The following is a 21,845-nucleotide window of genomic DNA, read 5'->3' as shown; positions in this document are numbered from 1 at the left end:
ATCCTCCTGTTTATCTGCCCCATATATCAGTTATACCACGAAGCCCAACCCAATCTGTGAAGAGATCAAAATAAAATCATCCCACTCCAATTTTCGTGTCTTGTTGAGTTTTTTTTTTTTTTCTTTTTTTTTTTTTTGACTCCCTTATATTTTTTCTTGAAACTTCTTGGTCAGTTTGTTAACTTGGGGTCGTCCATCGCCAAAACTTGACCATTAGATGCCAACATAAAAATTGCCATGTCGGGTTTGTAAACGTAGGTAGGCACCCTATTGCAACCCGTTCTCATATAGGCAGGTACACCTAGAAGAAAACTCGCCTCTAACTTCGTATACCTAACATGCAGGAGTATCCATTTGATAAACCCAGTATTACCCATGGCCAGAATCTCACATGAACACACAAACAGACGAGGTAAATAATTTTCAAGCTGCCTGGGAAATGGTACAATTGCTCAACTCCCCATGAACGCTCCCCATCGCTGATGTCTAAAAATACATATACAAAACAATATCGTTTCATTTCCCTGCCCCTACCCCCCTTCCGTGTACTCCTCCTATTCTATCAAGCGCTCTCTACCACCCTTCCCCCCAGCCTCACCTACATAGGTACCCAGATCTGTCCCCAACCCCCACTCTCCTCCGATAGGCAAATAGCTAACAAACAATACCAGGACCCAAACTCCTATCCCATGCTTGCCAATAATCCCACATATTGATAAATACCCACTCTCTTCTGCGCCTTACCTTGAGCAAAACCAGGATGATAATCAATGTTTCCGTAACCCACAAGCCAAAATAGATAAGAAGAAAAAAACGGAACGAAACAAACAAGCTTGTCTAATCGGGCCCAACATGGCTTCAAGGTCGCTTTGGGATAGCTGCTAGAGTATAATAACCACCGCTCACAACTCAATCAGAGTCATCAATATTGATCAGCTCATGATGCTTCACCGCTGCCAAGTTCTGCTCCACGGTAGCCTCCCTGGTGGGTGCAAGACCCACGGATGTGTACGCAGCTCCTACATTCGTAGCCACTCGCTGCCTCCGACCTGGAGATGGGGTACCATTGAAATATCTCGACTGAGAGCCCGTAGTAGGTGGAGAGCTGGCACCAGGGCGTTTTGGGCGAGAACCCCCAGTAGGCGTGGAACCGGTATGAGGACGCTTCGACGCCCCTGTGGACGTGAAGCCAGCATCAGCACGTTTTGGATTGGGAGCCTGGGCGGGAGATGACTGTGACATTAGGGCAACCTGGCGCGTCGGCTGGCGAGGCTTTGCATTCTTGGTGTGCCCAGGAGGTGTGGCTGACTTGTTGCGCAATGACTTTGCGTCGAGCTCTTGCACCGACGTATCAACCGCTTTCTTTGCCTCTGCCGGGGAACTCGATATCCTCGCCGTGAACAATGTGGAGTCAGGGCGACCCAAAGGGACAAGCATGACTTCATCATCTTCCGCATGAGAAGATTGCCGCGTCGGCGAAGTCCCCAACTTTGAAGCGGGCCGCTCTTTAGGCTTGGGCACATGCTTCGAGAAACCGAGCTCTACAAGTGCGGAGAGGTCGCTGATTTGAGGAGGTTCTGGGGTAGGGGAGTCCTCGATAGAATCCTCAATAGAAGGAATGAGGGGTTTGTCGACGACGAGGTCCATAGGCTTGGTTACCTCCTGCACACCTTCTGTCGGTATCATACGTCCTGCTGGCTCCTTTGCAGTTTTCGCGGGCTTTGGTGCCTCTACAGGAGACCCTATTCGCCCTTGCGCCGGTTCTCCCGCCATTTCCACAGGTTTGAGCGGCTCTGGTACAGCTGCATGTCGTGATTCCTCCCTCCGGCCCACAACCGAATCGCGAGAAGGAGAGGTGCTCAGTTTGGCGCTTTGAGCAAAAAGTTTTGTCATTCTCTCCGCGGACATGGGATAGATCATCCCCGCATTTTGCTGCCGGCCAGGCTCTGTGCGGGTCATACTCTTTTCGTAGAAGATAGTATCCCTCCAGAGCGTTCGCAATAGGGGGGCACTTAATGCCCATTCGTGCGGCTCCTTAGACAGCAGAGCCTTGACGAAGGTATCTGGATCCTTGACAAACTCTTGCACGTATCCAAGGACATAGACTCCGCAGTCTGTGAGATTCGATTGCTGCGGTATATTAGTGGCCTTCATCCCAAGGCGAGTTGGCCAATCACCTTGCTCAAGCCTCCTGCCACGCTTGTCTTCGAACTCTTCAACGAGATATCGGCGGAGGTTCTTAACGGCAGGGCCGTGACTAGATCCGAGCGAGTCCAACAGAATGATTCTGGGATCATCAAGGCTATAAGCAGGCTTGCGTTGCTTTGGCTGAGTAGAAGCTGATGGGCGAAATCCGGGTTTGCCATCGGTGGCTTTGTCCACAACATCAGACGTAACCAGCTTTGGTGCATCAGTCATTTCGACGTCGATAGGGATCGTGGCTTCGGCTTCTTTTGCCTTCTGACGAACAGCCGGATCAAGTTTCCCTGGGTTGCAAATTATGGCAACCCACCAGTGGAAGTGCTGGTTGATTGGGACGACAATGTAGTCATAGGACAGCAGATCCACCTTTGCAGTCCATCTTTTGACATTCTCGTACTTGAATTGGTTGCCACCGTCCCCGGTCAAACTCGTGTAGAAAAAGCTGTTGTGCATGTAGACTCGCTTGCTGAGATCGGGATGCTTGTCAGTGAATTTTTCGAAAAGGTACTTTAAACCAAATTCAATGATGCTGTCGTTCAGATACTGGCCCTCATCCAGTCTTGGTATGTCATCCTTGGTCACCTGTACTCTGCCAAATTGTAGCGGTGTCTTCCAGTCTTCCAACCAACTCCTGTTTTGCAAAGACCAACGAGGCGGAGGAGGGGTCTCAGGCGATAATGATAGATCTACATCAATTGGAGCGGAAGTCGCATCTGTCGTTGATCCGTGAGTTGACCTCAAAGATCGTCTGCCGTAAGTCGCGACTGGTTGGGGTGTTGCGGGTTCCGAAACTTGCATGGAACCGCGGATGGTGGTTCTCGGTTTGTTCGAGGGTGAGACTTGGCTGGGTGTAATGCTAGCACTGGTGCCCCATGCCTTGCCAGCATCGGGAGGCTGAGCAATAGGAGATCCCGCACCAGCGACTTTGCCTGCTGATGACCATGGGGTATCTCGATTGATTTCACCGAGTGCTTTGTCATAAATGGCATGGAGCTTGTTACTAGAGTATGGTTAGCGAGGGCGGAGGACGAAATGCTTCGAGGATATGTACCTGTCTTCCTCTTCCACCACCTTTACCTTGAGAACCCTTGTAGCCCAACGAGCAACAGATGAAGCATCCTGAGGAGTCGCAAACTTGATGACCAGCAGTTTACCGATGTCCAGAGATGTATCAGTGGGTTGAGTGACCTTAATGAGGCTGCTGGACGGGTGAAAATGCAAGGCTTTGATCTTGTTTGTAAGCTTGAGCCACTGTTGCGTCCCGTGGGGGTTTCCATTTTGTGTAAAGGCGCGAAGTTCCGCCTGAGGTTTATCATGATGTGCTTGCATGTAGCATGCATCTGTCCCGCCTTTCTCACTAGCCACATAATAGTAATTCCGGTAGCAGACTGCTGCAGAAACAGTGAAGCGTTCGGACTCTCCAAGAGACTGACAGTCCTCACGACCGTTGGCTGCCTTTCTGGGGAATTGTGTAGGGACTATATCGCCCCTGCGAGAGACGCTGGGCCCTGGCTGGCGCTTTTTGCCATCATTGGGCGTATGACCCATTGCCAGCTCGTCGTCTTCGTGGGATTCCTGTTTCAGTCTCTTCTTCCCCTTGGGTTGGGCAGGCTGTAAGTGGGCTGATATATTCCTCAGAATCTCCAAGTCGGCCGCATCGCTTTGCACTTTAGACCGTGTTTGTTCTTGATTATCGGGGGCAGTGTATTTCTGACCGAACGCACTGGGAACGTCCTCGGCCGAGGACTGACTCTTGTTGCTACCAAGAGACCTATGCCGGTGGCGGCGATTGCCTCGACCCTGGTACTCAGCCATTGCATGTGAATTCCACATAGGAACATGCGAACTGATAGGCGAAGGAGAGATTGAGGGGCTGTACGTGTGACCCCGCGATTGAATCGGTTGAGACGGGAATTCCTCGATGGACTCTTGTGACCCCCGTGGTATTACTTCAGTATCCCGACTCGTCTTCTGCCGCTTCGCTCGTGGTGTTTCTCGAGAGTCATTGGAATGGGCCGATTGTGGTCTTTCCGTCGTCTTCTTGGGGCTCGAATCGAGGGTGTTGACGGCTTTCGCGCCCCAGGGATTCTAGGAAAGTTAGTAGCAATCCTGCATTATGATTGTAATGAAGTCGAGACGTACAAGTGATTTGAACACCGATCGGAGAGACATGTCGACACTGCGCTTTACAGGGCTTTACCACAGGCAGTGATTAGCTTCGGCGTTGTCAGGACAGGTTCATGGACACAGGCGCAATACCCATAGTCTGGAAAGGTGTGTGCGGTGCGGTGGTAGTCGAGCTCCTTCCTGTCAATAAGGTTAGGTTACGCTGCACAAAAGAGTTCGCCTGGCATCACAGGTAGATCAAGGGCTTACTCTTTCGCACTTTTCGCATCCTGGGCAGCTGTGGGAGCGGAGGGAGTCAGCAGAGTCGCTGTCCTGGTTCCAGTTTCGTGCGAGTTTCTCTGAGCAGGTGAAGAGTGCTCTGGTGGATCTTGCGCGTTCCTGTACAGAAAATGTGACCGGTAGGGTTCTAGGTTAGTGGGGCCCTCTACCATGTGCGCGCGCAAGATCAGGCATACCTTGATTGCTCCAGCTTGGAGAGCTTGAGACGGTTCTTGCGGCGGAGGCACGATCCAAAAGCTCATAGGTTCCTTAGGCACGAACAGACGGAAAACCAACTGCTGGTTTGTTGCGTGCAGCAGCTGTTGTCTTCTCTTTGGATGTCACGAGAACCTGTTTGTCTTGCCTGCCGGCAGCTTTCCCACTAGATAGGCCATGATCCCTGTGGCCTCAACCGCACTGACCAGGCCCACACCCAACCCACCTTGGCATTTCTGCTTGTGGAACTTGAATAAGTTCACCACATTCACATGTGTTACCAACACCTGGCACAAGCACAGCATGTTATTTTGCAGATTTTGTAGATATAGGTTAGACAGGGTCACAAAACATCTTTATAGACTTTGTTAAGATCTACCTAGGTGAAAACCCAGAATGTAGGTATTGTGAAATACTACATGCAATAAGAGTACTTGCTCAAACTGACCAACTTGGTGGGGTCAACCAGCTCCTCACGCTCACTCTTAACCCCGGATCCAACCTCACTAGAATGCATATGTAAACAACCTCATTTTGACCACTTGATCTATGAACTTGATGATTATAAAACGCAGTTCTTTGCCTCAATCATTACTCTCCATATCTCTCCCATGATTTCTTAAATTTGGCTCTAAATCCTTCAAACCCCCACCAAAACCTCCACTATGACCCCCAGTAACAAAACAACCCACATCGACCGCACCGCTCACGAACCCCGCGATAACGTACCTCTTCCCCTGTCCTCCTTCATCCCCCAGCTCTACTAATATCCCTCTAGTCTCTCCACGAACTCCTCATAACCACCATAACCCCCATAACCCCCGCAATCCGCCTCTTCCACCTCACGCCCTCCCAACCCTCCCAACCCCCCATCAGTTTCCTCCCCGGCCAATGGGTTGACCTCTACTACCCCCCCTTCCCCTCCTGCCAAAAACCCGGCGGCTTCACCATAACCTCACCCCCATCCCACCCACACATGGAACTAGCAATCCAGCAATCCCCCCTCAACCCCCCAGCAGCCTACCTCTGGCAGGACCCCTCCACCCTCTTACACACCCCCGTCCGCATCCGCATAGGCGGTTCCTTCACCTACCCGCCCCAAATATTCTCACGTCCCTCCGAACAACAGCCGTTATTATCCTCTCCCAGATCTAGTAGCACACCCCTGGGCTTCAAAAAGTTGGTGTTGGTGGCAGGAGGAGTTGGCATAAACCCCCTAATCAGCATCCTCTCCCACATCTCCACCACCCGCCCCCAACCCGAAATCACCCTCCTCTACTCTCTCAAAGACCCCAACAGCAAAATCCAATCAGGCGACACCTCCCAAGCCCTCTTCCTCGACCGAATCATCGATCTATTCTCCAACCAAAACGACCCCCTGAAAGGCAACATCAAGCTCTTCCTCACCACCACTGGTGGCCCCAACAACATAAACAACATCTCAACAAACGAAATAACAACCAAACATTTATCCATCCCTTTCGAAAAGAGAAGGATATCCCTCTCCGACGTCTCAAACGCCATCGGGGAGCACAAAGACGACGTGGCAGTCTACATATGCGGTGTACCCTCCATGACCGACCAATTTGTCGACGGCCTGACCTCTCCCTCCCCACAAGGTCTAGGCATAGACAAGAGCAGGGTCCTGTGCGAGAAATGGTGGTAATAATCTAGGAAATTACTCCTCTCACGAAAAGTATCAGCAGCCCCTTATATGTACTTTAAGACACCCAACGTAACATATCATATCTTCCTTCATGAAAACCAAACAGTAAACTAGCTGTACATCAGGGTATAATATAACACAACATTCCAAACACCATCCCAAAAAGACCTGTTCCCTAAAAAAAAAGAAAACTTCTATTCCCCAACCTGCATCTGCTCACACCCACATCAAATCCAGTTCCCAACCCTCTCCCCACTCCCTTCACTCCCCGTCTCCCCCTTATTACCAACAGAGAGCTCCCTCCTCCTAACCATCTGCGCAAGCTTCCTAGGTGAAGCACTAAACTTCTTCTTCTTCAACCCAGAAAAAAGGCCCCCCCTACTCCCAACCCTCTCCGCCGCCTTCGGGCTCCAAACACGTCGTCTCCCATCATCTCCTCCTTGTGTCGTCTGTGGAGGAGAAGGACTGCGGCTCATCCACTGCGCCTCCGTCAACGTCAGCGTTTCCTGCTGAGTTATCAACTGATCAATATTCTGATGATGATTCTCCTGCTGAGGATGGAAAAACGACACCGACGGCGGCCTGGTATACTGCCTGAGCGGGTAAGCAGCTTGGTGTCGATGCGGTGGCGAAAAACTCGCCAGTCCATTATCAAACTTGCTTCCCGTCATCGGGTAATACCCCCCAGGAGACAACCTCGACTCGGTGATCGATCCATTCGTCGAAAGAGGCGACATTTCATAATTGGAAATCGAATACTCCTCTTCGTTGCCAACATCAACATTCTCATCCGCCTCAGGGGTGACAAGCTGCCTCACAGACTCGGGCGACCTAACCCTCTTCGCCACCGCTGCAACGCCAAACTCGGTGTTATCCAAACTAAAAGAGTCATCGTCGATATGTTGGCAAAGCGAAGGCGTTATCGAGGGAGCTCCCGACACTGCGGAGACGGCAGATGCAGCCGAGGATCGTCGTGAAGGTCTGCCAGTAGGCTGGTGAATGGGGAGTTCTGGCAGAGGGCGCTGGAGATACGACTCACGGTAGCAATCCCTAAGTGCTTTGCTCGGCTGGGGCAGCACAGCCTTGGATGTGGAAACCTGGAACCGCTCGGGTGGCGTGTTGAGCACGTAGACGGAGGGTTTGCGACGCAATACGTTTTCTTGTTCCGCCTCTTCGCTGTCGTCAAAGACTGCCTCATCCGAATTCTCCAAAGGAGACCGAACCTCTTCCGATGAACCGTTCTCGGTGAAGTCGATACTTGGGCCGCTATCACGCTTTGTGTTTGGCGAGATGTTTCGGAGAAAGTTGAGCTCCTTTGTGGGGATCAAGTTCAGCTGCTCGAGGTTACTCCAGGTGCGGTAGTGAAAACGGAACGAGGCAAAGGGTGACTCCTTGGGATCCATCAATATGAAGGTGTAGTAACACATGTCTTGAGGTTGTTCAACAAGACCAACACTGGGAGCCCTAGCATTGAAGTTAGGGGACAGAATTGACAACTCGCAGTCAAAGACACTTACGCTATGCCATAGTTGTCTTGGAGTCGATATTCTTCCAGCTTTGGAGCTCTAGCCCGCCGTGCTTTAGCGCGAAAGGCTTGTATCTCAATCAAACCGCCATCCTCTGCCACAGATTTGTGCTCCTGGCCTGGCAAGAAGACGAAGTTGCGGCTTTCGATCCCGACTTGGTCCATGTATCGAGATGTTGGCGCCCAGAGGGACTTGACTACCCTTCCATTATCCTTGACAGCTGGTTCAATCCCCCAGGCGGAAATGGGCCTGGCGTTCATGTAGAGTCGAAAGAAAACAAACTTGCAAGGGGAAGGCGGCGGAGCATTGACGGCATAGTTGATTGAGAAACGAGTTCCTGGACCGAATTAGCGGATGCCTTTGCACCATCTTCGGTCGAAAATCTCACCAGAAACAGATGGAATGTAGACAGACACTGACGGCCCATACTTGTGGTACTGAGCCGGGGTTGGGTGAAAGGTCGTGGCCAAGCTCTTGGGTATATCGTCGGGAACAGTCTGAGAGAAGCTACGAGCTGGACATCTTGAACCTTCTGGATGCGGGTACTCGGGGATTCGTTCATCGTCTGAGCTCGTAGAGATGGAAATCTCGATGCCTCGGAGGCTAGGCATCTTGAAGGAAATCAACGAGTGACTGGAGGAAATGAAATGTCGAAAGAAAAGGCGACTCTGTGGGCCTGAAGGCTTCCCGGATGCGCAAACAAGATGCAAGCAGGAACCAAAATGGTCGACAGCCTGGTCGAGAAGAAGGAAAGTCGCTGGAAAGGAAGGGCCAAACCTGAGAGAAGTGAATGCACTCACTGCCAGACCAGACAAGATGGAAGGCACGCAGGTGAAGTTTCCACTCGGAGCATGGTTTGCGGAGACACAGGCTCTGCCCTTCAGGTTCTGGCTCCTGGGCTCTACTGAGTTGCTCCCGGTATTTGTTTACATCCGAGCCCTGCAAAGCTCTCTCAATGGTTCAGAAGATATGCTTCACTTGGCCTACCGCAGCACAAAGCAAACCCAACCCATTATCAACGAACAAGTCACCATTTTCCAGAGCTCGACTAGCATGAATGTATCAGCTTCGTTTCTCACCATTGGCGGCTTGCAAACCACCGCCAGTAATTGTATATGCACATCGAAAACGTCTATTCTCTCATCGGCCCCTTCTAGCTGGATCCAAGCACCTTCTTTGTGTCGTCCTCCTTGTCTAGCAGCCCCAGATTCCTTATTTGCGTAGCATTCGGAGGATTCTCTTTCAGCTTCTTGGCCTCGGCAGCTCTGTAAGCAGCCTGCAGGGCCTTGACTCTGGCAGCCTGTATCACAATCTCGATCAGCGAGAGGTTCCCTATGATGTTTGCGCCGGCGCTCGGGGCAGTCGCTAACCTCCTTTCTGTGGTGCAAGCACTCGTAGTAGTCCTCCATGTGCCCGGCGCACTTGGCCTTTCCAGAGTCATCGAATTCGGTGGTGTTGACAACGTAGCACGAGAGCAGCTCCTGCCAGAAGGGGAAGCACCGAGACGGGCCTGCGAGGGCATTGTTAGTTTATCTGTTGCTAGGTGAGGGCCAATTGAGGCCATTGGGACGTGTCCAGGCTACCCACCGCCGTTCACGCCGTATCCGGACGCCATGATGGGCTATGAATTTCCCTGTTTGTGGTGTGGCAGGAGGGGAAGTTGAGGGGAGGTCGCGAATGTCGTCGGCGTCCAAAGTCAATGTGATGTTCCCACTTGGAGCTTGGCCAGCAACAGACACACGCACGGGAGAGCGGCAGCCACACTTTTGCAGGTCAAGCCACAGCAGGGATGACCCACAATGACGGACTGCGGGCGAAATGCCCGGCCTTCGATTGGCTGGCTGACCCCTATCCCTGCCGCTTTCTTGGGGAAAGATGCCAAGAGCGAATGTGTTCACGATCCCCAACTGCTGTTTGTGGAAGCTCTCAGCTCCGTGTCCTTGTCGTTGACTGACAAGTTGCCATGTGAAGGCATTATCCGACGTAATTCGACATGCGATTTTGCACCGTTCCATTCATTCTCTAGGTCGATAGTACGAATCTCGGATACAGGAGCCTCGAAAATAATGACCCTCTCACTATCACCGGCAAAGCTGGTCCTCCTTGCCGTGCACTTTGCTGTTCAGGCCGATATCGATAGCTTGGCTGTCCTTGCTGCCCGCCATGACACTGTCCTGCGCAAAGACCTGGTGTTGCGCATTCTCCTGACATACCTCCCCGAAACCTTACAATCAAACAAATACGTCGGATTTCTCGAGAAGATCGAAAAGGGAACACTTTCAGAAAACACCAACCATGACGTCGATGCTTCATCTGTAGAGACGCTAGCCGAGGGGGATGCGACAAAGCGGGTGCGCAAGCTTCGACTACTGCCCTTGACTTTCAAGGATACACCAAAAGAGGTTGAGGATGACACTATCACCTCCTTCCTTGTCCGGAGGTCATACAAGGTGGACGAGGAGGCTGGCTTGCTCGCGGAGCTCCCGACCTTGTTGCTGCCGTTCATGGATCAGTCGGCATACGTGCGGACCCTTTTGATCTCGACAATCTTGCCGCTTTTACGACGAAACTGCGAATACCACCCAGAGGATCCAATTCAATACACCTTGTCTGCTTTTCAGGAACTCCCAGATCGTGTTGCCGTCAATCTGTTACTGTCTCGGACCGGAGCCAGGGAAGAGGACTTACCCGTAGTAGGACGAGACTTGCGGGGTCTAATCGGTCCATGGCTTGTGGACGAAAAGAAGTGGAAGACCAGGAGACGTAGTATCGTTTCTCCCAACGGCGAGGAAGACGACGGGATTTGTGCCGGATACGACGAGGTTCTTCGCTGGCTCACCACGCAAGCGTCAAAGAACTGGAGGGTGGCCGTCAATGCTATTCAACAGTGGGGTGGTCCAGGAGATGCTGACCTGGCCGGCTGGGGGAAGCTGGAGTTGACAGAGCAACAGCAAGACCGTGTGCAGCGAGCCTATGCGCAGGCAGCATTGGCATCGGCCTATGTGCTTCCGGAAGCGTCATCTGAGGCGATTGAGGGGGCATATAGTATCGCGGCTCAGGTTGCGAACCTCCGCGGTCTAGATCCGCTGCCCCCTTTTCCCTCAGCTGTCACACTCCTGCCGCCCCTTGCCGAGCAAATATCTGAGGACATCATCTCCACCAAAACCGCGACGTTTATGCGGAATGATCTGTTGGCTTCATCGAATATTTTGACGGCGCCCGACAACTCTGCTGTCGCTTTCTTGGAGGCACTGATTCTCAGTGCTCATCTTCTCACCCATGCCGGCCAAGCTTGCACCATTAGAAGAGCCGGAGAGCTCGCCTTGTTACAAGACGAACGTGACCAGAAAGAACAGGCCAGCAAGTTGATTCATCATCTCAACCACAACGGCCCAAAGACAGACGATAAATTTTGGTTGGGGGTGAGAAATGAGATTCTCTGGCTTCGGGATTGGGGTGCTGAGGAGGTGTCTCTTGAGGCCACTCCTAAGGGGGTGTTCAGCAAGTTGAAAAAAGAGTTTTTGGAGGTTGAGATTCTCAAGGCGTTGCTTTTCAACACACGTAGGTTGTTTCTTCTAGGTTCTGTTCTTCTCTTTACTAACTGCCGAAAGGCTACTCCTTGGCGCGGTCGTTGTACGAAGACGCCCCTGACCGGCCCCTGGACGAGAAGGTGCTGCAAGACACGGTCTACGCCACCGCCATGACGGCCTATGACAACGCTTCCAATCCCAACCGCACTCGCGGTGGGCTCAAGAAGTGTGATGAGATGTAAGCCAACGCCTTCTCAACTCCTCTCACTTTCTCCATACTAATAGTCCTCCCTCAGAATCAAAGCCTTCCCCTCCACCCTCCCCAAATCCCACCCCCTCGCCCAAAAAGTCGAGGCCCTCCTCCAAGCCACCCACGCCCTAAGTGAATACCGTCTAGTCCTCAAACAAGGCGAACCCTTCACCCCTATTGTCCTGCGGGTACACTCGGATCCGATCTCCATCATTGGCAAAATCCTCGAGCAAAACCCCAAATCATACACCCGGCTCCAGGACTTTGTCGACCTGGGCAACCGGATGGTCCAAGCCGGGCTGGTTAAACAATCTTCTTCTTCCTCTCATCCATCCTCTCTCCCGCACCCGCCAGAACAGGTGTCTCAACGCATCACAGCCATGTGCATCGACGCGGCTTTAACAGAAGAAGATTTCGAGACAGCCTACTCTTTTGTCGTCACCCGTCTCGATTCTCCTGCTACCGGCCAACAAAATGATGATTACTCGTGGCGAGTGGCGCTGCAGGCGGGGAAGTACCGGCGTACGGCGAGGACGACCAAGCCAACGCATTTTGGGACCGGGAGCGCGAACGAAGAGATTAGGCACTTGGAGCAGAGGATTGAGTGTTTGAGCGTTGCGTTGAGGATCGCGCCGGGGGCGACGCTGCAGGAGATTTTGAATGTTTATCGACGGGCGGAGGAGGAGCTGGAGGTGAAGGTTAGGCAGGAGGAGGAGAGAGAGGAGGAGTGGGATTGGAGGGGGGATAGTGTCTCGGGCACAAACATGCCGGGGGGGTTTAGCAGTACGAACAAGGCAAAACAAGCACGGGTTGGTGGGAGCAGTAGGGGACGAGATAGTAAGGAGGAGGAGGCGCCGATGAGTTTGTTTGATTTGGCGAGGGCGACGGGGTTGACGGCGCCGAGGAATTTGAGCGCGCTGAGTGGGCTACAGAGGGCTGCTGGGGGGGCGCTGGGGGGGTTGGGGAGGGGGGTTGTGGGGGGTTTGGCTGGGGGGGGGGATAAGAATGGGAGCGAGAGGGGGAGTATGGATAGTGCTAGGTCGGGTGGAGGGGAGGTGGTGAGTCCTACTGGTGGGAGTCATGACGGGGAGGGTGGACAACAGAGGGCGAGGAAGAGGGATCAGTTGAAGAATGCGGCGATGGGGACGTTGGTTAGTGGGGTTGGGTGGTTGGTTGGTGCTCCTGGGCCTGCGGCGGCTGGGGGTGGGAATGGGAGGGAATGAGGGATGAGTTGATTGTAATGTTGAAGTAGTTGTTCGTTAGGTTGCGGTACAGGTAGTGGAATCACTGAATAAACATTGAAAAGATAGGTTACAGCGAAAATGCACGTTGTTTCTGCCACACTAATCAACTATCACGACAGTAATTCTTCTTCTCGCTGGCTAGCTGAATATGAAGAAAAGGTGGTATACACATGAAAGCAAGCACCCGATTACCCCATCCTACTGCCCTTCAGGGGGGTGTCGATGGGCAACATGGCTCATCCGCGCCCTCTCCAGTCCAGCCTTCGAGGGGCAACTGCCCTCCTTTACCCTCCCCTCCCAAACGCCTTGCAAATCCCCTTACCAAAACTCCGTTTTATTCTTTTTTGATCCCGACGAACAAAGCCTAGTGAAAAAGTTCCCCTCCCCAGGAAATGTAATACACAACCCCCCTTTTCCTCAGTTCATGAGAAATGGAGGAGGCATTGGGTGTGTGGTAGTCTGTTTATCCACCCATTTTTCTCCGTCTATCCTCTTTGATTACTTTTGCAAAAACCGACAAAAACCCCAGGTTTCGGCCCAAGATAAAAACAGTCAGATTTCTACTCCGAGTCCGAATCACCATCCAACCCAAGAAGCGTCTTCTCAACATCATCCAGATCATCATCCCCCTGACCATCACCCTCATCCTCATCACCCAGACCGAGCAACCCCCTATCCACATCATCCAGGTCGTCGGCCTCCTCCATGGGCGTGTCACCATTAGTGTCACCCCTGTTGAGCCCGTTGGCCTTTGGACGGCGCACAGTCTTGGTCTGACGTCCCGACATCATCTCCGCCTCGTCCTCAGTCTCCGCGGGGTCGATCGGTTCCTTGGAAGGTGACTGGTCACCTTCCCCATCGGAACCATCACCATTGACTGTTCCATTCGTCGCCTTTGGCCGCTTGATCGGCGCGATAACCCCCAGGTTTGGATCATCGCTGTTCTCCCAGCGGGTGAGCCGTCGGGAGACGCGTCGAAGGGTAGCAGTGTACGCGTGGAACTGCTCGCCAAAGTCATCTGTCTCATTCTTGAGCTGACACAGCCCGCCGTAACCCCTCTCCCGGAAGTGGTGAGTATCAACATTGACCCCGGCGTTTTCAATGGCCGCCTTGTGGATCTTGACCGTGTCTTCATCCTCGCTGTCCTCCCAAGGGTCTTCATCGTCCAGCTGCTCCAGTCTCTGAAGAGCGTGGATAATCGCCCCGTCAACACGGCGAATCTTTCGTGCCTGGTGATAGGATTTCCGGAGACGACGATCCAAGATGTACTCCACACGCTGATTTCTATTGCGCTCAACAGCTATCTGGTGAGCAGTCGGTGGTCGAGGTTTCCGAGCAACGATTCCTTCCAGCTGAGGGCCCCCAGGCGACGAGCCATCGACCACATATTTCAGTGAGTGGGGACCACGTCGTCCAGTGCTGGCGCCAACGGATGGCCTGCCGAGCAAAGCACGCGGCGGAGTCGACCTGACACTATCATGATCGCTCTCGTGCTTAGAAGGGCGAATCCGTGGTAAGATGCCGGTGCTCGGACCAACTTCCTCTCCCGCCAGGGCGCGAGCTCGACCTCCTCGTTTGGTCTGGCTTTCTGCCATGAACTGTTGGTCGGCCTCGATGATCTTCCGCCGCATCTCCTGCTTCTCTCGGCCGAACCTCTTCTCCTCTTCTGTATCGACGTTTTCGAGTGCCATTTCCTCTTCCGACATGAGCACCAGCTGTGGAACTCCTTGATTGGCGACATCAACACCGTAGTCCACACCGGCACCGAACGGGTTCTCTTCGCATCCTTCCTCGGTGAAGTCGGACTCCAGGTAGAACCACATGATCCACAAAAAGGCCCTCGCGCGGCTCTCACTGGTGAACTGCTTCTTCATGATGAGATCGTGGAACTCGCCACCGGGCGGGAAGTGCAGCTCAGCAACCTTAGTAGCGTTGCTGCAGATCAGGAACAGCAAGTTGACCGGGTTGGTTCTCGGCACGTTGACGGCCTTGACGGCATCAAGAGAGTTGGGCTCTGTCCGGTCCTCCATACCGCCCTTCAAGATGGACTTCAACCTGGGCGCATCCTGGAGCTGCTTGTATGCGTTGGAATCTGCTTGTGCTTGGAGGGACGGAATGGCGTGGTATGTTCGGAGCTGGGCTCGCATCTCGGGGAAAACTGTGACAAGTAGGATGGTCAGCAACGATTCAAGCGCCAGAGCAATGTCGGTAACGTACAATTAAGGGTCGTGTTCATACGACCAATGTTGACCAGGAGGCAGACCATGGCCATGCCCTTGGCGGCAGCGCGATCACTAAGCAGCTTGTCTCGAAGGACCTTGCTGGTCTTGCTACTCCTGGCCATCGTGTCGATGTAGAGGTCGGCAAAGCATTGCTTGCCCAGACGTTGTGGTTCGTAGCTGTTGGTGAAGACCTTGTCTTCGTTGTCGAAGACGGCCTTGAGAAAGTCGTATTGGATATCTTCGCGCCAGAGCGGCTCTCCATCGTTCTTCTTCAAATGCCTGACTTTGCCGATGATAGAGTTGCCATTCTGGCCATCATCACGGGCGCGCTTCTTGCCCCGAGGCTGCGTCTCGGTTGGTTCTGGGGTAGCCGTCGCCATCTTGGTGTCGCCGTCGTCATCGGTGACCACCGTCATGAAGGACTTTTCGATGTGATGGTGGTGTTGGGGCGGTGGTGAACTGGCATCGACCTCAGACATGGCGACGGCGGAGCTGGGTGACGCAGCCATGGCTGCGACGACAAAGGTTTGGCGGAATCAACCAACTGTGGCTGCGGGCGTTGGGATGAGAAATGATTCGCGGGTGGGTTTGTGGGTGCGACGGAGGCGCAGGTGAAGAAAGGGAAAGGGAGAGAGACTCGAAGATGAAGTCACGGCTCGAGCGCCGGGCGGGTGGGAATTGCTGCGCGACCAATACGACAATCAAAATGCTCGGCTGGGGCTGCAGGCCAAAATGACGATAGTTGCTTCGGATGTGAGGAAAATGGGAAAAACAAGTGGTGATGGGCGCGAATTCTCGGGGGAGTAAATCAATTTAGCCTTGGAGATGAGGAATTTTGTGATGATGGGATTTTGGAGCAGGAGACAAGAGGCGCAGAAGCCTGCCGCAGCTTGGCCTGCCACAGCACGCAGCACCCCCGAAGGCATCGCGTCCCCAAGCTTCCAGGTCGCCCTCTATCGTTTTGGCGATCCAAACTCGCGGGTGACGTGGTGCTGCCGGACCCACTTTGATCGCTTTCTACTGCTTACATGAATCAGCTGGCGGGACCGTCTACCACCCGACGCGATAGCCCGATATCGTTGCACTAACTGGGCCTCTGAATCCCGTTTCCTGCAAATAGACCTCAACCCTGACAGTGGCCGCATTCGGCCGCGAGATGTGATCTCATTCATGGATAGAGGGCGGTTATCATCTATCTCTGATGCCGAGGGATAACTGAGCTCTCGCAATATTGTTTACGTAATTCAAGACTATGTACTATCCATTTACTTTCTGACTCTACGAATCGTGCCGGCTTCCATCGTGACACACGATCCAGTCCAACTATTTGACATCCTTCGCTGCCTTATCATCAGTGCAACTTAGTGTTGGACCATTCGGCGGCTGTCGGGACCGATCTGCGGCTTCTTTTCTGACTCAACAACCAACTCAACAATCATTTGTCTCTGGGAACACACGACACATTCGACAAACACATCAGGATCGGTATACGACGGCTTCAATGGCTAACAAAGTTGCAAAGATTCCCGTCATTGACCTCTCGGGGGAGAATCAGGAGCAGGTGGCCAAGGAGCTCGTGGAGGCCGCCATTGAACATGGCTTCATATACATCAAGAACACAGGGAAAGATATTCCTGCCGATGCTGTACATGGCGCATTTGATATGGTACCATCTTCTTTACAGCTGAGTCTGAAGCTTATCTAACCATACCATCATAGGGCAGGAAGATCTTCAAAGCACCACTTGAAGAGAAGCAGGCATGTACTATTCAGAAGAACAACCGCGGCTGGTCTGCTATGCAGTATGAGACATTGGATCCATCAACCCAGCGTGTAAGTGTCACATGATGATATGTACCGTCCTCCTATTGACAGGCAACAGGTCGGTGACTTCAAAGAGTGAGTATCCTCCCAATATATCGTAGCTTTATCACTCACAGTAGGTCCAGGGCGTTCAACTTTGGCGAGTTCATCAACGGCAAAGCCGACCAACCCATGCCACCCACCATAGCCCCTTACGAAAGCCAGATCAACGACTTCCGTGAGCTCTGCTACAACCTCTGCCTCAAGATCAACACTCTCCTCGGCATCGGTCTCCAGGTCACACCCCCTGACTTTTTTAAGAACGCTCACGTCCGCGAAAGGGGCGCTTCGGGAACCATCCTCCGGTTCCTCTACTATCCGCCCCACTCCGATACCCCTGACGCAAATCGTGAGGAGGATGTTCGCGCAGGGGCTCATTCTGACTACGGTTCCATGACCCTTCTCTTCCGCCTCAAGGGACAGGCTGGTCTGGAGATTCTGACCCAAGACGGGAAGACGTGGGCTCCTGTTCCTGTGGTGCCACCGGGGACTGAGAATGATCCTTCCCCTCCTATCCTGTTGAACATCGGGGATTTGCTTTCTTACTGGACTAATGGGCTGCTCAGGAGCACAGTTCACAGGGTGGTGTTTCCTGGTCCGGGCAAGACGTCTGTGGCTGGTGAGACGGATACTGAGCCAAGGTACTCGATTGCGTTTTTCTGCCACCCTGTGGGGACGACGCTGTTGGAGCCTGTGCCGAGTGAGAGGGTTAGGAATCATGAGGAGGATGCGCAGGCGAAGCAGGGGAATCCGTATGCCGAGAGGAAGGTGTTGACTGCTGATGAGCATTTGCATATGAGGTGAGTGCTCTTGTTGGTACCTCGCGAGCCTATTGCTGACATTCTTGATAGGCTCAAAGCAAGTTATCTGCAGCTGTATAAAGATAAGGAGTAGAATCATTACATAGATGTGGCATTGGATTGTGGGAGTATTTGACCATATACTGTTGCCACCATGTCAGCATCATAAACTCAACCTCTAGGCAGAGTCTCCAACAAAAAACAAGGTCCGCTGGCGTAATGGCAGCGCGTCTGACTACGATTCCAAAAAATCAAGTAATCAGGAGGTTCCAGGTTCGACCCCTGGGCGGATCGTCCAAACTTTTGCGTCCTTCCAACAAGGAAGAGTTCTTTTTGAACTTTTTTTCTCGCTTTTTTGTGTTGGTGGAGACTTGGGAGTTGTTAAGGGATGATCCCTGGCGTGCTTGGCTTAGGGATGAGTTGGACGTGCAACCCTAACCCTTTTCACTCGGGATTAGGTGGCGGGGTGGACGACAAATGCTGTCGGCTGGGATGTTGAAGATGTGAGAAAAGAGAGGAAATCTGTTCAGTGTCACTGATATATCTCTTTGATTAGTTTGTTCTCTGCTTGCTTGGCTGCTTAGGTAACATGCGGTATGGGCGAGAACCGTCAACTCGTGATGAGCCTACGGAGCATCACCGGACATTTCCCAGCAAAGTTAATGGCAGGTATAGATAAATATTGTTCGGAAGTGTCGTCTTTATTGTTTACACTGCGTAGAAGCTGCCATGTCTGCCACGCAATCGAGACGAAGGGGAAAGATGTCGACGGGAATTTCAAGACTGACTTGCACATGGAGCGAAACTGATGGCTACCTACCTGATTGACAGACCCAGCTTAGGCACTCTAATACTTCTTAACTGCTAGGTCTGGGTAACATCAGGGCCCTGTGTCAAGAGCAACGCTCTTTCGGTGTTGGTTGTCGTCCGAGAGCACTTGCTCCCTGCTCCCACGGTATATATACCAACTCCCGCGACTTTTCGATCATCGAATGAGATTCCCAACTCGGCTCCTGCCAAATGGCATAGCAGTATTGGGAGTCGCGACACCGATTTGGGTAAGTACTAAAGAGTACCAAGGGGTGTCCGTTCAAGCCTTTGGCGAAGTAAAACCTTTATAGGTTTCGTAGCTGGGCACCCCCAATATGGGCTGCTCGGTGAGCTTTTTGATGGTATTTTTTCCCCTTTACCTTCTATTTTTCCCAATGATCAATTCGTTGTTTTTTTTTTTTTCAATTCCATCTCCCGTTGTCCCCCCTTGTAGGATATTTTCCACATGCGTCAGGCACGAGGGTGCATACCTATTTGCCGCTGCGTAGCTCGTATGACCCATCGATAACTTGGGAGCCAACATATCTTTCATACATTCTCTCCATCCGACAGAGAGTAACTAGTCACGAGAATGGCGTGTGTTTCTTTCAAAAGTGCACCAAGATTCCGCTAAGAAGCTGTCAGCTCTATGAGTATAGCTAGGGAGGTACCTGAGGTGGCTAGGTAGGTCTCGTTGCTCTCAGTCAGTACTTCAACCACCAACCGTGACAGAAGATCGACATGGCAGAACACCGGCTTATCCCTCGCGGACATCTGCTCAAACATAGCCGGATCCGAACCATCGACCCCGCAGTCGAAGACGCAGCGCCCAAAGGCACAACGTTCCTCGACATCATCCCTGGTGGCTCCAGTTATTGGGACCAAACCGCCTATATCGAAGCTATCGACCCAGACGGGAGGCTGGTGATGTATTTCCTGAAAGTGAGCCTGTCTTTTTTTTTTTTTTTTCCCATTTTTTATTTTTTATTATTTTTTTTTCTATAAATATCTCGTCTTGGATTTTTATTTCTTTGGCTGAGATTTTTTTGAAACCCAGGTGGCAGGCGGCGAACTTGCCCGCAAGAAGTTTGAAGGTGAGTGGGCCTCGTCCAAATAGCCCACCATTCATCAGTCTCTTCCACAACTGGCCAAACCCCTCGGTGCTGGCGAAAATTGAATGATTCCGGGGACATACTTTTTGCTTCTTGAGTTTAAACGCAGGGGGGATGATGGGAAGGTTCTCGAGCAACATCAAAGAGGTAGCGGGGAAGTGGTTTAAAAAGTTACCGTCTGGCGTAAGTACACTCCTCCAACTGCCACTAGGCATATCTTAGGGTTAGTGTTTCTAGTCTTTGTGAGATGCAATAACTTTGTTCGTGATATGCGCACGCTGGTGGACAAAGTTTCCTGGTGGTTATGAAGAGTGGAAGGCAGCTTGAAGATGGATAATCTGTTTGAGAGGAAAGCCCATTCAAGATGTTGGTTTTCAAAAACGAAGGACGGAGCAATATGGACCAAGTGTTTGCCGGGGTGCCAAAGACTCAATTGACAAAGGATTCAGGGGCTCAGGGGCACTCGCTTGGCATTCTGGTTTGTTGTTTGTGTTGGGTCAGGTGTTGCACGATTTGATTGCAATGCATCAGGTGTGTATTTCCCCACACTTTTACCCCTCACTCCCCGGTGGTGCTGCCTGGCGTCGGGTGGCTTCTGATAACGGATGTCGTATCCTCTCTTGTCGGGGAGGAAGGTGCACTCTTAGTCCGGTGAGGAATTAAAGTTCGGGTATGGAAGGGTCCGGACTTTGGTTAAGCCAACGGAACTTCAAAATCGATTCCCCTCGCCCGAATTCTTCTCCCAAACATCAACCGCTTTCGAACCCAGGCCTATCCGGATCTCACACCTTCCTGACCATCAAAGCAACTTCCCAGCTCTCCAAACCCAAGATGAGCGGAATCGAAGTTGCCATTTTTGGGCCCCGTGATGGAGTTGCTGCTGTGAAGGCTGTCGGAGAAAAGCTCAATGGCAAAACAAGACTGGAATTGAACAGAACTGGATCCTATGGTAAGTAGTCATCCGACGTCTGTATCTTTGGCAGGGAACTTTGTGCATTGACTACAGTTGATGTAGAGCAAAATGGCCTTACGCCATCCACCTGGGAACTCGAGCATCTCAACGCCTCACTTGACCATGCCGGACTCCAAGATGTGCCTGTCAGAATCATGATTCGACCTTGCGGAGCACCCAAGCTCGGGCCCGACTTTGTTTATTCAGATGCCGAGTTCGAGCAGATGAAGTCTGATATACGCAAGTTCAAAGAGTCGAAGCACATGAGCAGAGAGCGGGGAGATGGGTTTGTGTTTGGCGTTCTGAGACAATCTTGCTCGGTCCCACAGATGCTGGTGGTCGACAGGGTGAGAACTGCGGAGTTGAAGCATTTGGCAGGGGATGATTTCAAGTGTGTCTTCCATCGAGCCTTCGATCTGGTGATTTCAACTTCCAGGGATGAGATGTGGGTGGACGACCTGGAGTGGTTAAAGACACAGGGGATGGCCGTTCTTACCAGCGGTGGCTGTGGAAATGCGAGCAACAATACCAAGGCTCTGAAGCAAGTACTTATCGAGACAGCGAGGATCGGACAGGAACTGATCGTGGGTGGGGGGGTGAGAAGCGATACCCTGGAAAGTCTGGGGAATGGGATGGGAGGACTGGGATATATCTATGCCCTAACCAGTCTTCACTCGGTTGGCATGGTGTTGCATTCATCTTTTTTGAAGCGCGGCCCCAGCAATGTGGTGTCGTTCGATGTGGAAGAAGCGCGAAAGTTCAAGGCCACATTGTACACGCTCATCTCATCACAGGGATGTGCTAACTAGAGCTCAAAAGTCTCGGGGGGTGACGGTGATCTGTTATGTGACTCTCGAGACAGGCAGATCATGGAGAGTTTGCATTTTGTCGTGGTCAACAAGAGGGACCAGAAAGGCCTGTTTCTCACCCAAAAAAAAGTTGAAAAGAAAAAAGGCAGAGAGCCAAAAGAAAAAAAAATTGAAGAAAAAGAAAAAAGCGGCAAAAAATTGAAGGGCATGGGCTTTTGGGCATTCTTTTCGATTCACCACGTGCGACACTCTCCCCGT

General features: G+C 52.1%; 9 protein-coding genes and 1 non-coding gene across 10 annotated transcripts; 4 read left to right on the top strand and 6 right to left on the bottom strand.

The window, feature by feature from the left end:
- Positions 1-619: 619 nt before the first annotated feature.
- On the bottom strand, positions 620-4,374 carry QC761_208980 (uncharacterized protein; the record flags this gene model as incomplete). Its single annotated transcript, XM_062876636.1, has 3 exons — positions 620-3,195; positions 3,280-4,290; positions 4,345-4,374. The coding sequence occupies 3 exons, from the start codon at positions 4,372-4,374 to the stop codon at positions 910-912; spliced, it is 3,327 nt and encodes a 1,108-aa protein (XP_062735217.1). The 3' UTR covers positions 620-909.
- A 14-nt stretch (positions 4,375-4,388) lies between these two features.
- Positions 4,389-4,932, bottom strand: QC761_0040760 (uncharacterized protein; the record flags this gene model as incomplete). Its single annotated transcript, XM_062872353.1, has 3 exons — positions 4,785-4,932; positions 4,589-4,707; positions 4,389-4,509 (listed from the first exon to the last, which is right to left on the bottom strand). The coding sequence occupies exons 1-3, from the start codon at positions 4,848-4,850 to the stop codon at positions 4,389-4,391; spliced, it is 306 nt and encodes a 101-aa protein (XP_062735216.1). The 5' UTR covers positions 4,851-4,932.
- Positions 4,933-5,097: 165 nt separating this feature from the next.
- On the top strand, positions 5,098-6,534 carry QC761_208715 (uncharacterized protein). The gene is made up of 3 exons (XM_062876610.1): positions 5,098-5,201; positions 5,273-5,528; positions 5,582-6,534. The coding sequence occupies exons 2-3, from the start codon at positions 5,469-5,471 to the stop codon at positions 6,467-6,469; spliced, it is 948 nt and encodes a 315-aa protein (XP_062735215.1). The 5' UTR covers positions 5,098-5,201; positions 5,273-5,468; the 3' UTR covers positions 6,470-6,534.
- A 162-nt stretch (positions 6,535-6,696) lies between these two features.
- Positions 6,697-8,606, bottom strand: QC761_208710 (uncharacterized protein; the record flags this gene model as incomplete). The annotated part of the gene is made up of 3 exons (XM_062876609.1): positions 6,697-7,933; positions 7,987-8,332; positions 8,384-8,606. 3 exons carry the CDS (start codon positions 8,604-8,606, stop codon positions 6,697-6,699), a joined length of 1,806 nt encoding a protein of 601 aa, XP_062735214.1.
- Positions 8,607-9,148: 542 nt separating this feature from the next.
- On the bottom strand, positions 9,149-10,329 carry QC761_208690 (uncharacterized protein; the record flags this gene model as incomplete). The annotated part of the gene is made up of 3 exons (XM_062876608.1): positions 9,583-10,329; positions 9,366-9,505; positions 9,149-9,295 (listed from the first exon to the last, which is right to left on the bottom strand). The coding sequence occupies exons 1-3, from the start codon at positions 9,608-9,610 to the stop codon at positions 9,149-9,151; spliced, it is 315 nt and encodes a 104-aa protein (XP_062735213.1). The 5' UTR covers positions 9,611-10,329.
- On the top strand, positions 9,671-12,998 carry QC761_208680 (uncharacterized protein; the record flags this gene model as incomplete). The annotated part of the gene is made up of 3 exons (XM_062876607.1): positions 9,671-11,556; positions 11,607-11,763; positions 11,822-12,998. The coding sequence occupies exons 1-3, from the start codon at positions 9,795-9,797 to the stop codon at positions 12,996-12,998; spliced, it is 3,096 nt and encodes a 1,031-aa protein (XP_062735212.1). The 5' UTR covers positions 9,671-9,794.
- An 87-nt stretch (positions 12,999-13,085) lies between these two features.
- QC761_208670 (uncharacterized protein) lies at positions 13,086-16,190 on the bottom strand. The gene is made up of 2 exons (XM_062876606.1): positions 15,237-16,190; positions 13,086-15,177 (listed from the first exon to the last, which is right to left on the bottom strand). Exons 1-2 carry the CDS (start codon positions 15,748-15,750, stop codon positions 13,580-13,582), a joined length of 2,112 nt encoding a protein of 703 aa, XP_062735211.1. The 5' UTR covers positions 15,751-16,190; the 3' UTR covers positions 13,086-13,579.
- Positions 16,191-16,375: 185 nt separating this feature from the next.
- QC761_208660 (uncharacterized protein) lies at positions 16,376-18,604 on the top strand. The gene is made up of 5 exons (XM_062876605.1): positions 16,376-16,907; positions 16,961-17,074; positions 17,124-17,140; positions 17,185-17,904; positions 17,956-18,604. Exons 1-5 carry the CDS (start codon positions 16,743-16,745, stop codon positions 17,996-17,998), a joined length of 1,059 nt encoding a protein of 352 aa, XP_062735210.1. The 5' UTR covers positions 16,376-16,742; the 3' UTR covers positions 17,999-18,604.
- On the bottom strand, positions 18,110-18,198 carry QC761_0040700. The gene has a single exon. It is a non-coding gene; the product is annotated as a tRNA-Arg (tRNA).
- Positions 18,605-20,333: 1,729 nt separating the features above from the next.
- Positions 20,334-21,587, top strand: QC761_208650 (uncharacterized protein; the record flags this gene model as incomplete). Its single annotated transcript, XM_062876604.1, has 2 exons — positions 20,334-20,775; positions 20,842-21,587. Exons 1-2 carry the CDS (start codon positions 20,499-20,501, stop codon positions 21,585-21,587), a joined length of 1,023 nt encoding a protein of 340 aa, XP_062735209.1. The 5' UTR covers positions 20,334-20,498.
- Positions 21,588-21,845: the final 258 nt, after the last annotated feature.

The sequence above is a fragment of the Podospora bellae-mahoneyi genome, chromosome 2 (assembly GCF_035222275.1).
Source record: "Podospora bellae-mahoneyi strain CBS 112042 chromosome 2, whole genome shotgun sequence".
In the NCBI taxonomy this organism is placed as follows: Eukaryota; Fungi; Ascomycota; class Sordariomycetes; order Sordariales; family Podosporaceae; genus Podospora; species Podospora bellae-mahoneyi.
The sequence above is the reverse complement of the archived record's forward strand: the minus strand, read 5'-3'. Positions and strand labels throughout refer to the sequence as shown.

Excerpts from the sequence above, each read along its gene's own strand:
- QC761_208715 (XM_062876610.1), top strand. The coding sequence starts at position 5,469 with ATGACCCCCAGTAACAAAACAACCCACATCGACCGCACCGCTCACGAA. Across the intron at positions 5,529-5,581 it reads CTCACGAACCCCGCGATAAC|TCTCTCCACGAACTCCTCAT; the intron begins GTACCTCTTCCC and ends ATATCCCTCTAG.
- QC761_208670 (XM_062876606.1), bottom strand. The coding sequence starts at position 15,750 with ATGGCTGCGTCACCCAGCTCCGCCGTCGCCATGTCTGAGGTCGATGCC. Across the intron at positions 15,178-15,236 it reads TATGAACACGACCCTTAATT|TTTTCCCCGAGATGCGAGCC; the intron begins GTACGTTACCGA and ends TACTTGTCACAG.
- QC761_208660 (XM_062876605.1), top strand. The coding sequence starts at position 16,743 with ATGGCTAACAAAGTTGCAAAGATTCCCGTCATTGACCTCTCGGGGGAG. Across the intron at positions 16,908-16,960 it reads TACATGGCGCATTTGATATG|GGCAGGAAGATCTTCAAAGC; the intron begins GTACCATCTTCT and ends ATACCATCATAG. Across the intron at positions 17,905-17,955 it reads GATGAGCATTTGCATATGAG|GCTCAAAGCAAGTTATCTGC; the intron begins GTGAGTGCTCTT and ends CATTCTTGATAG.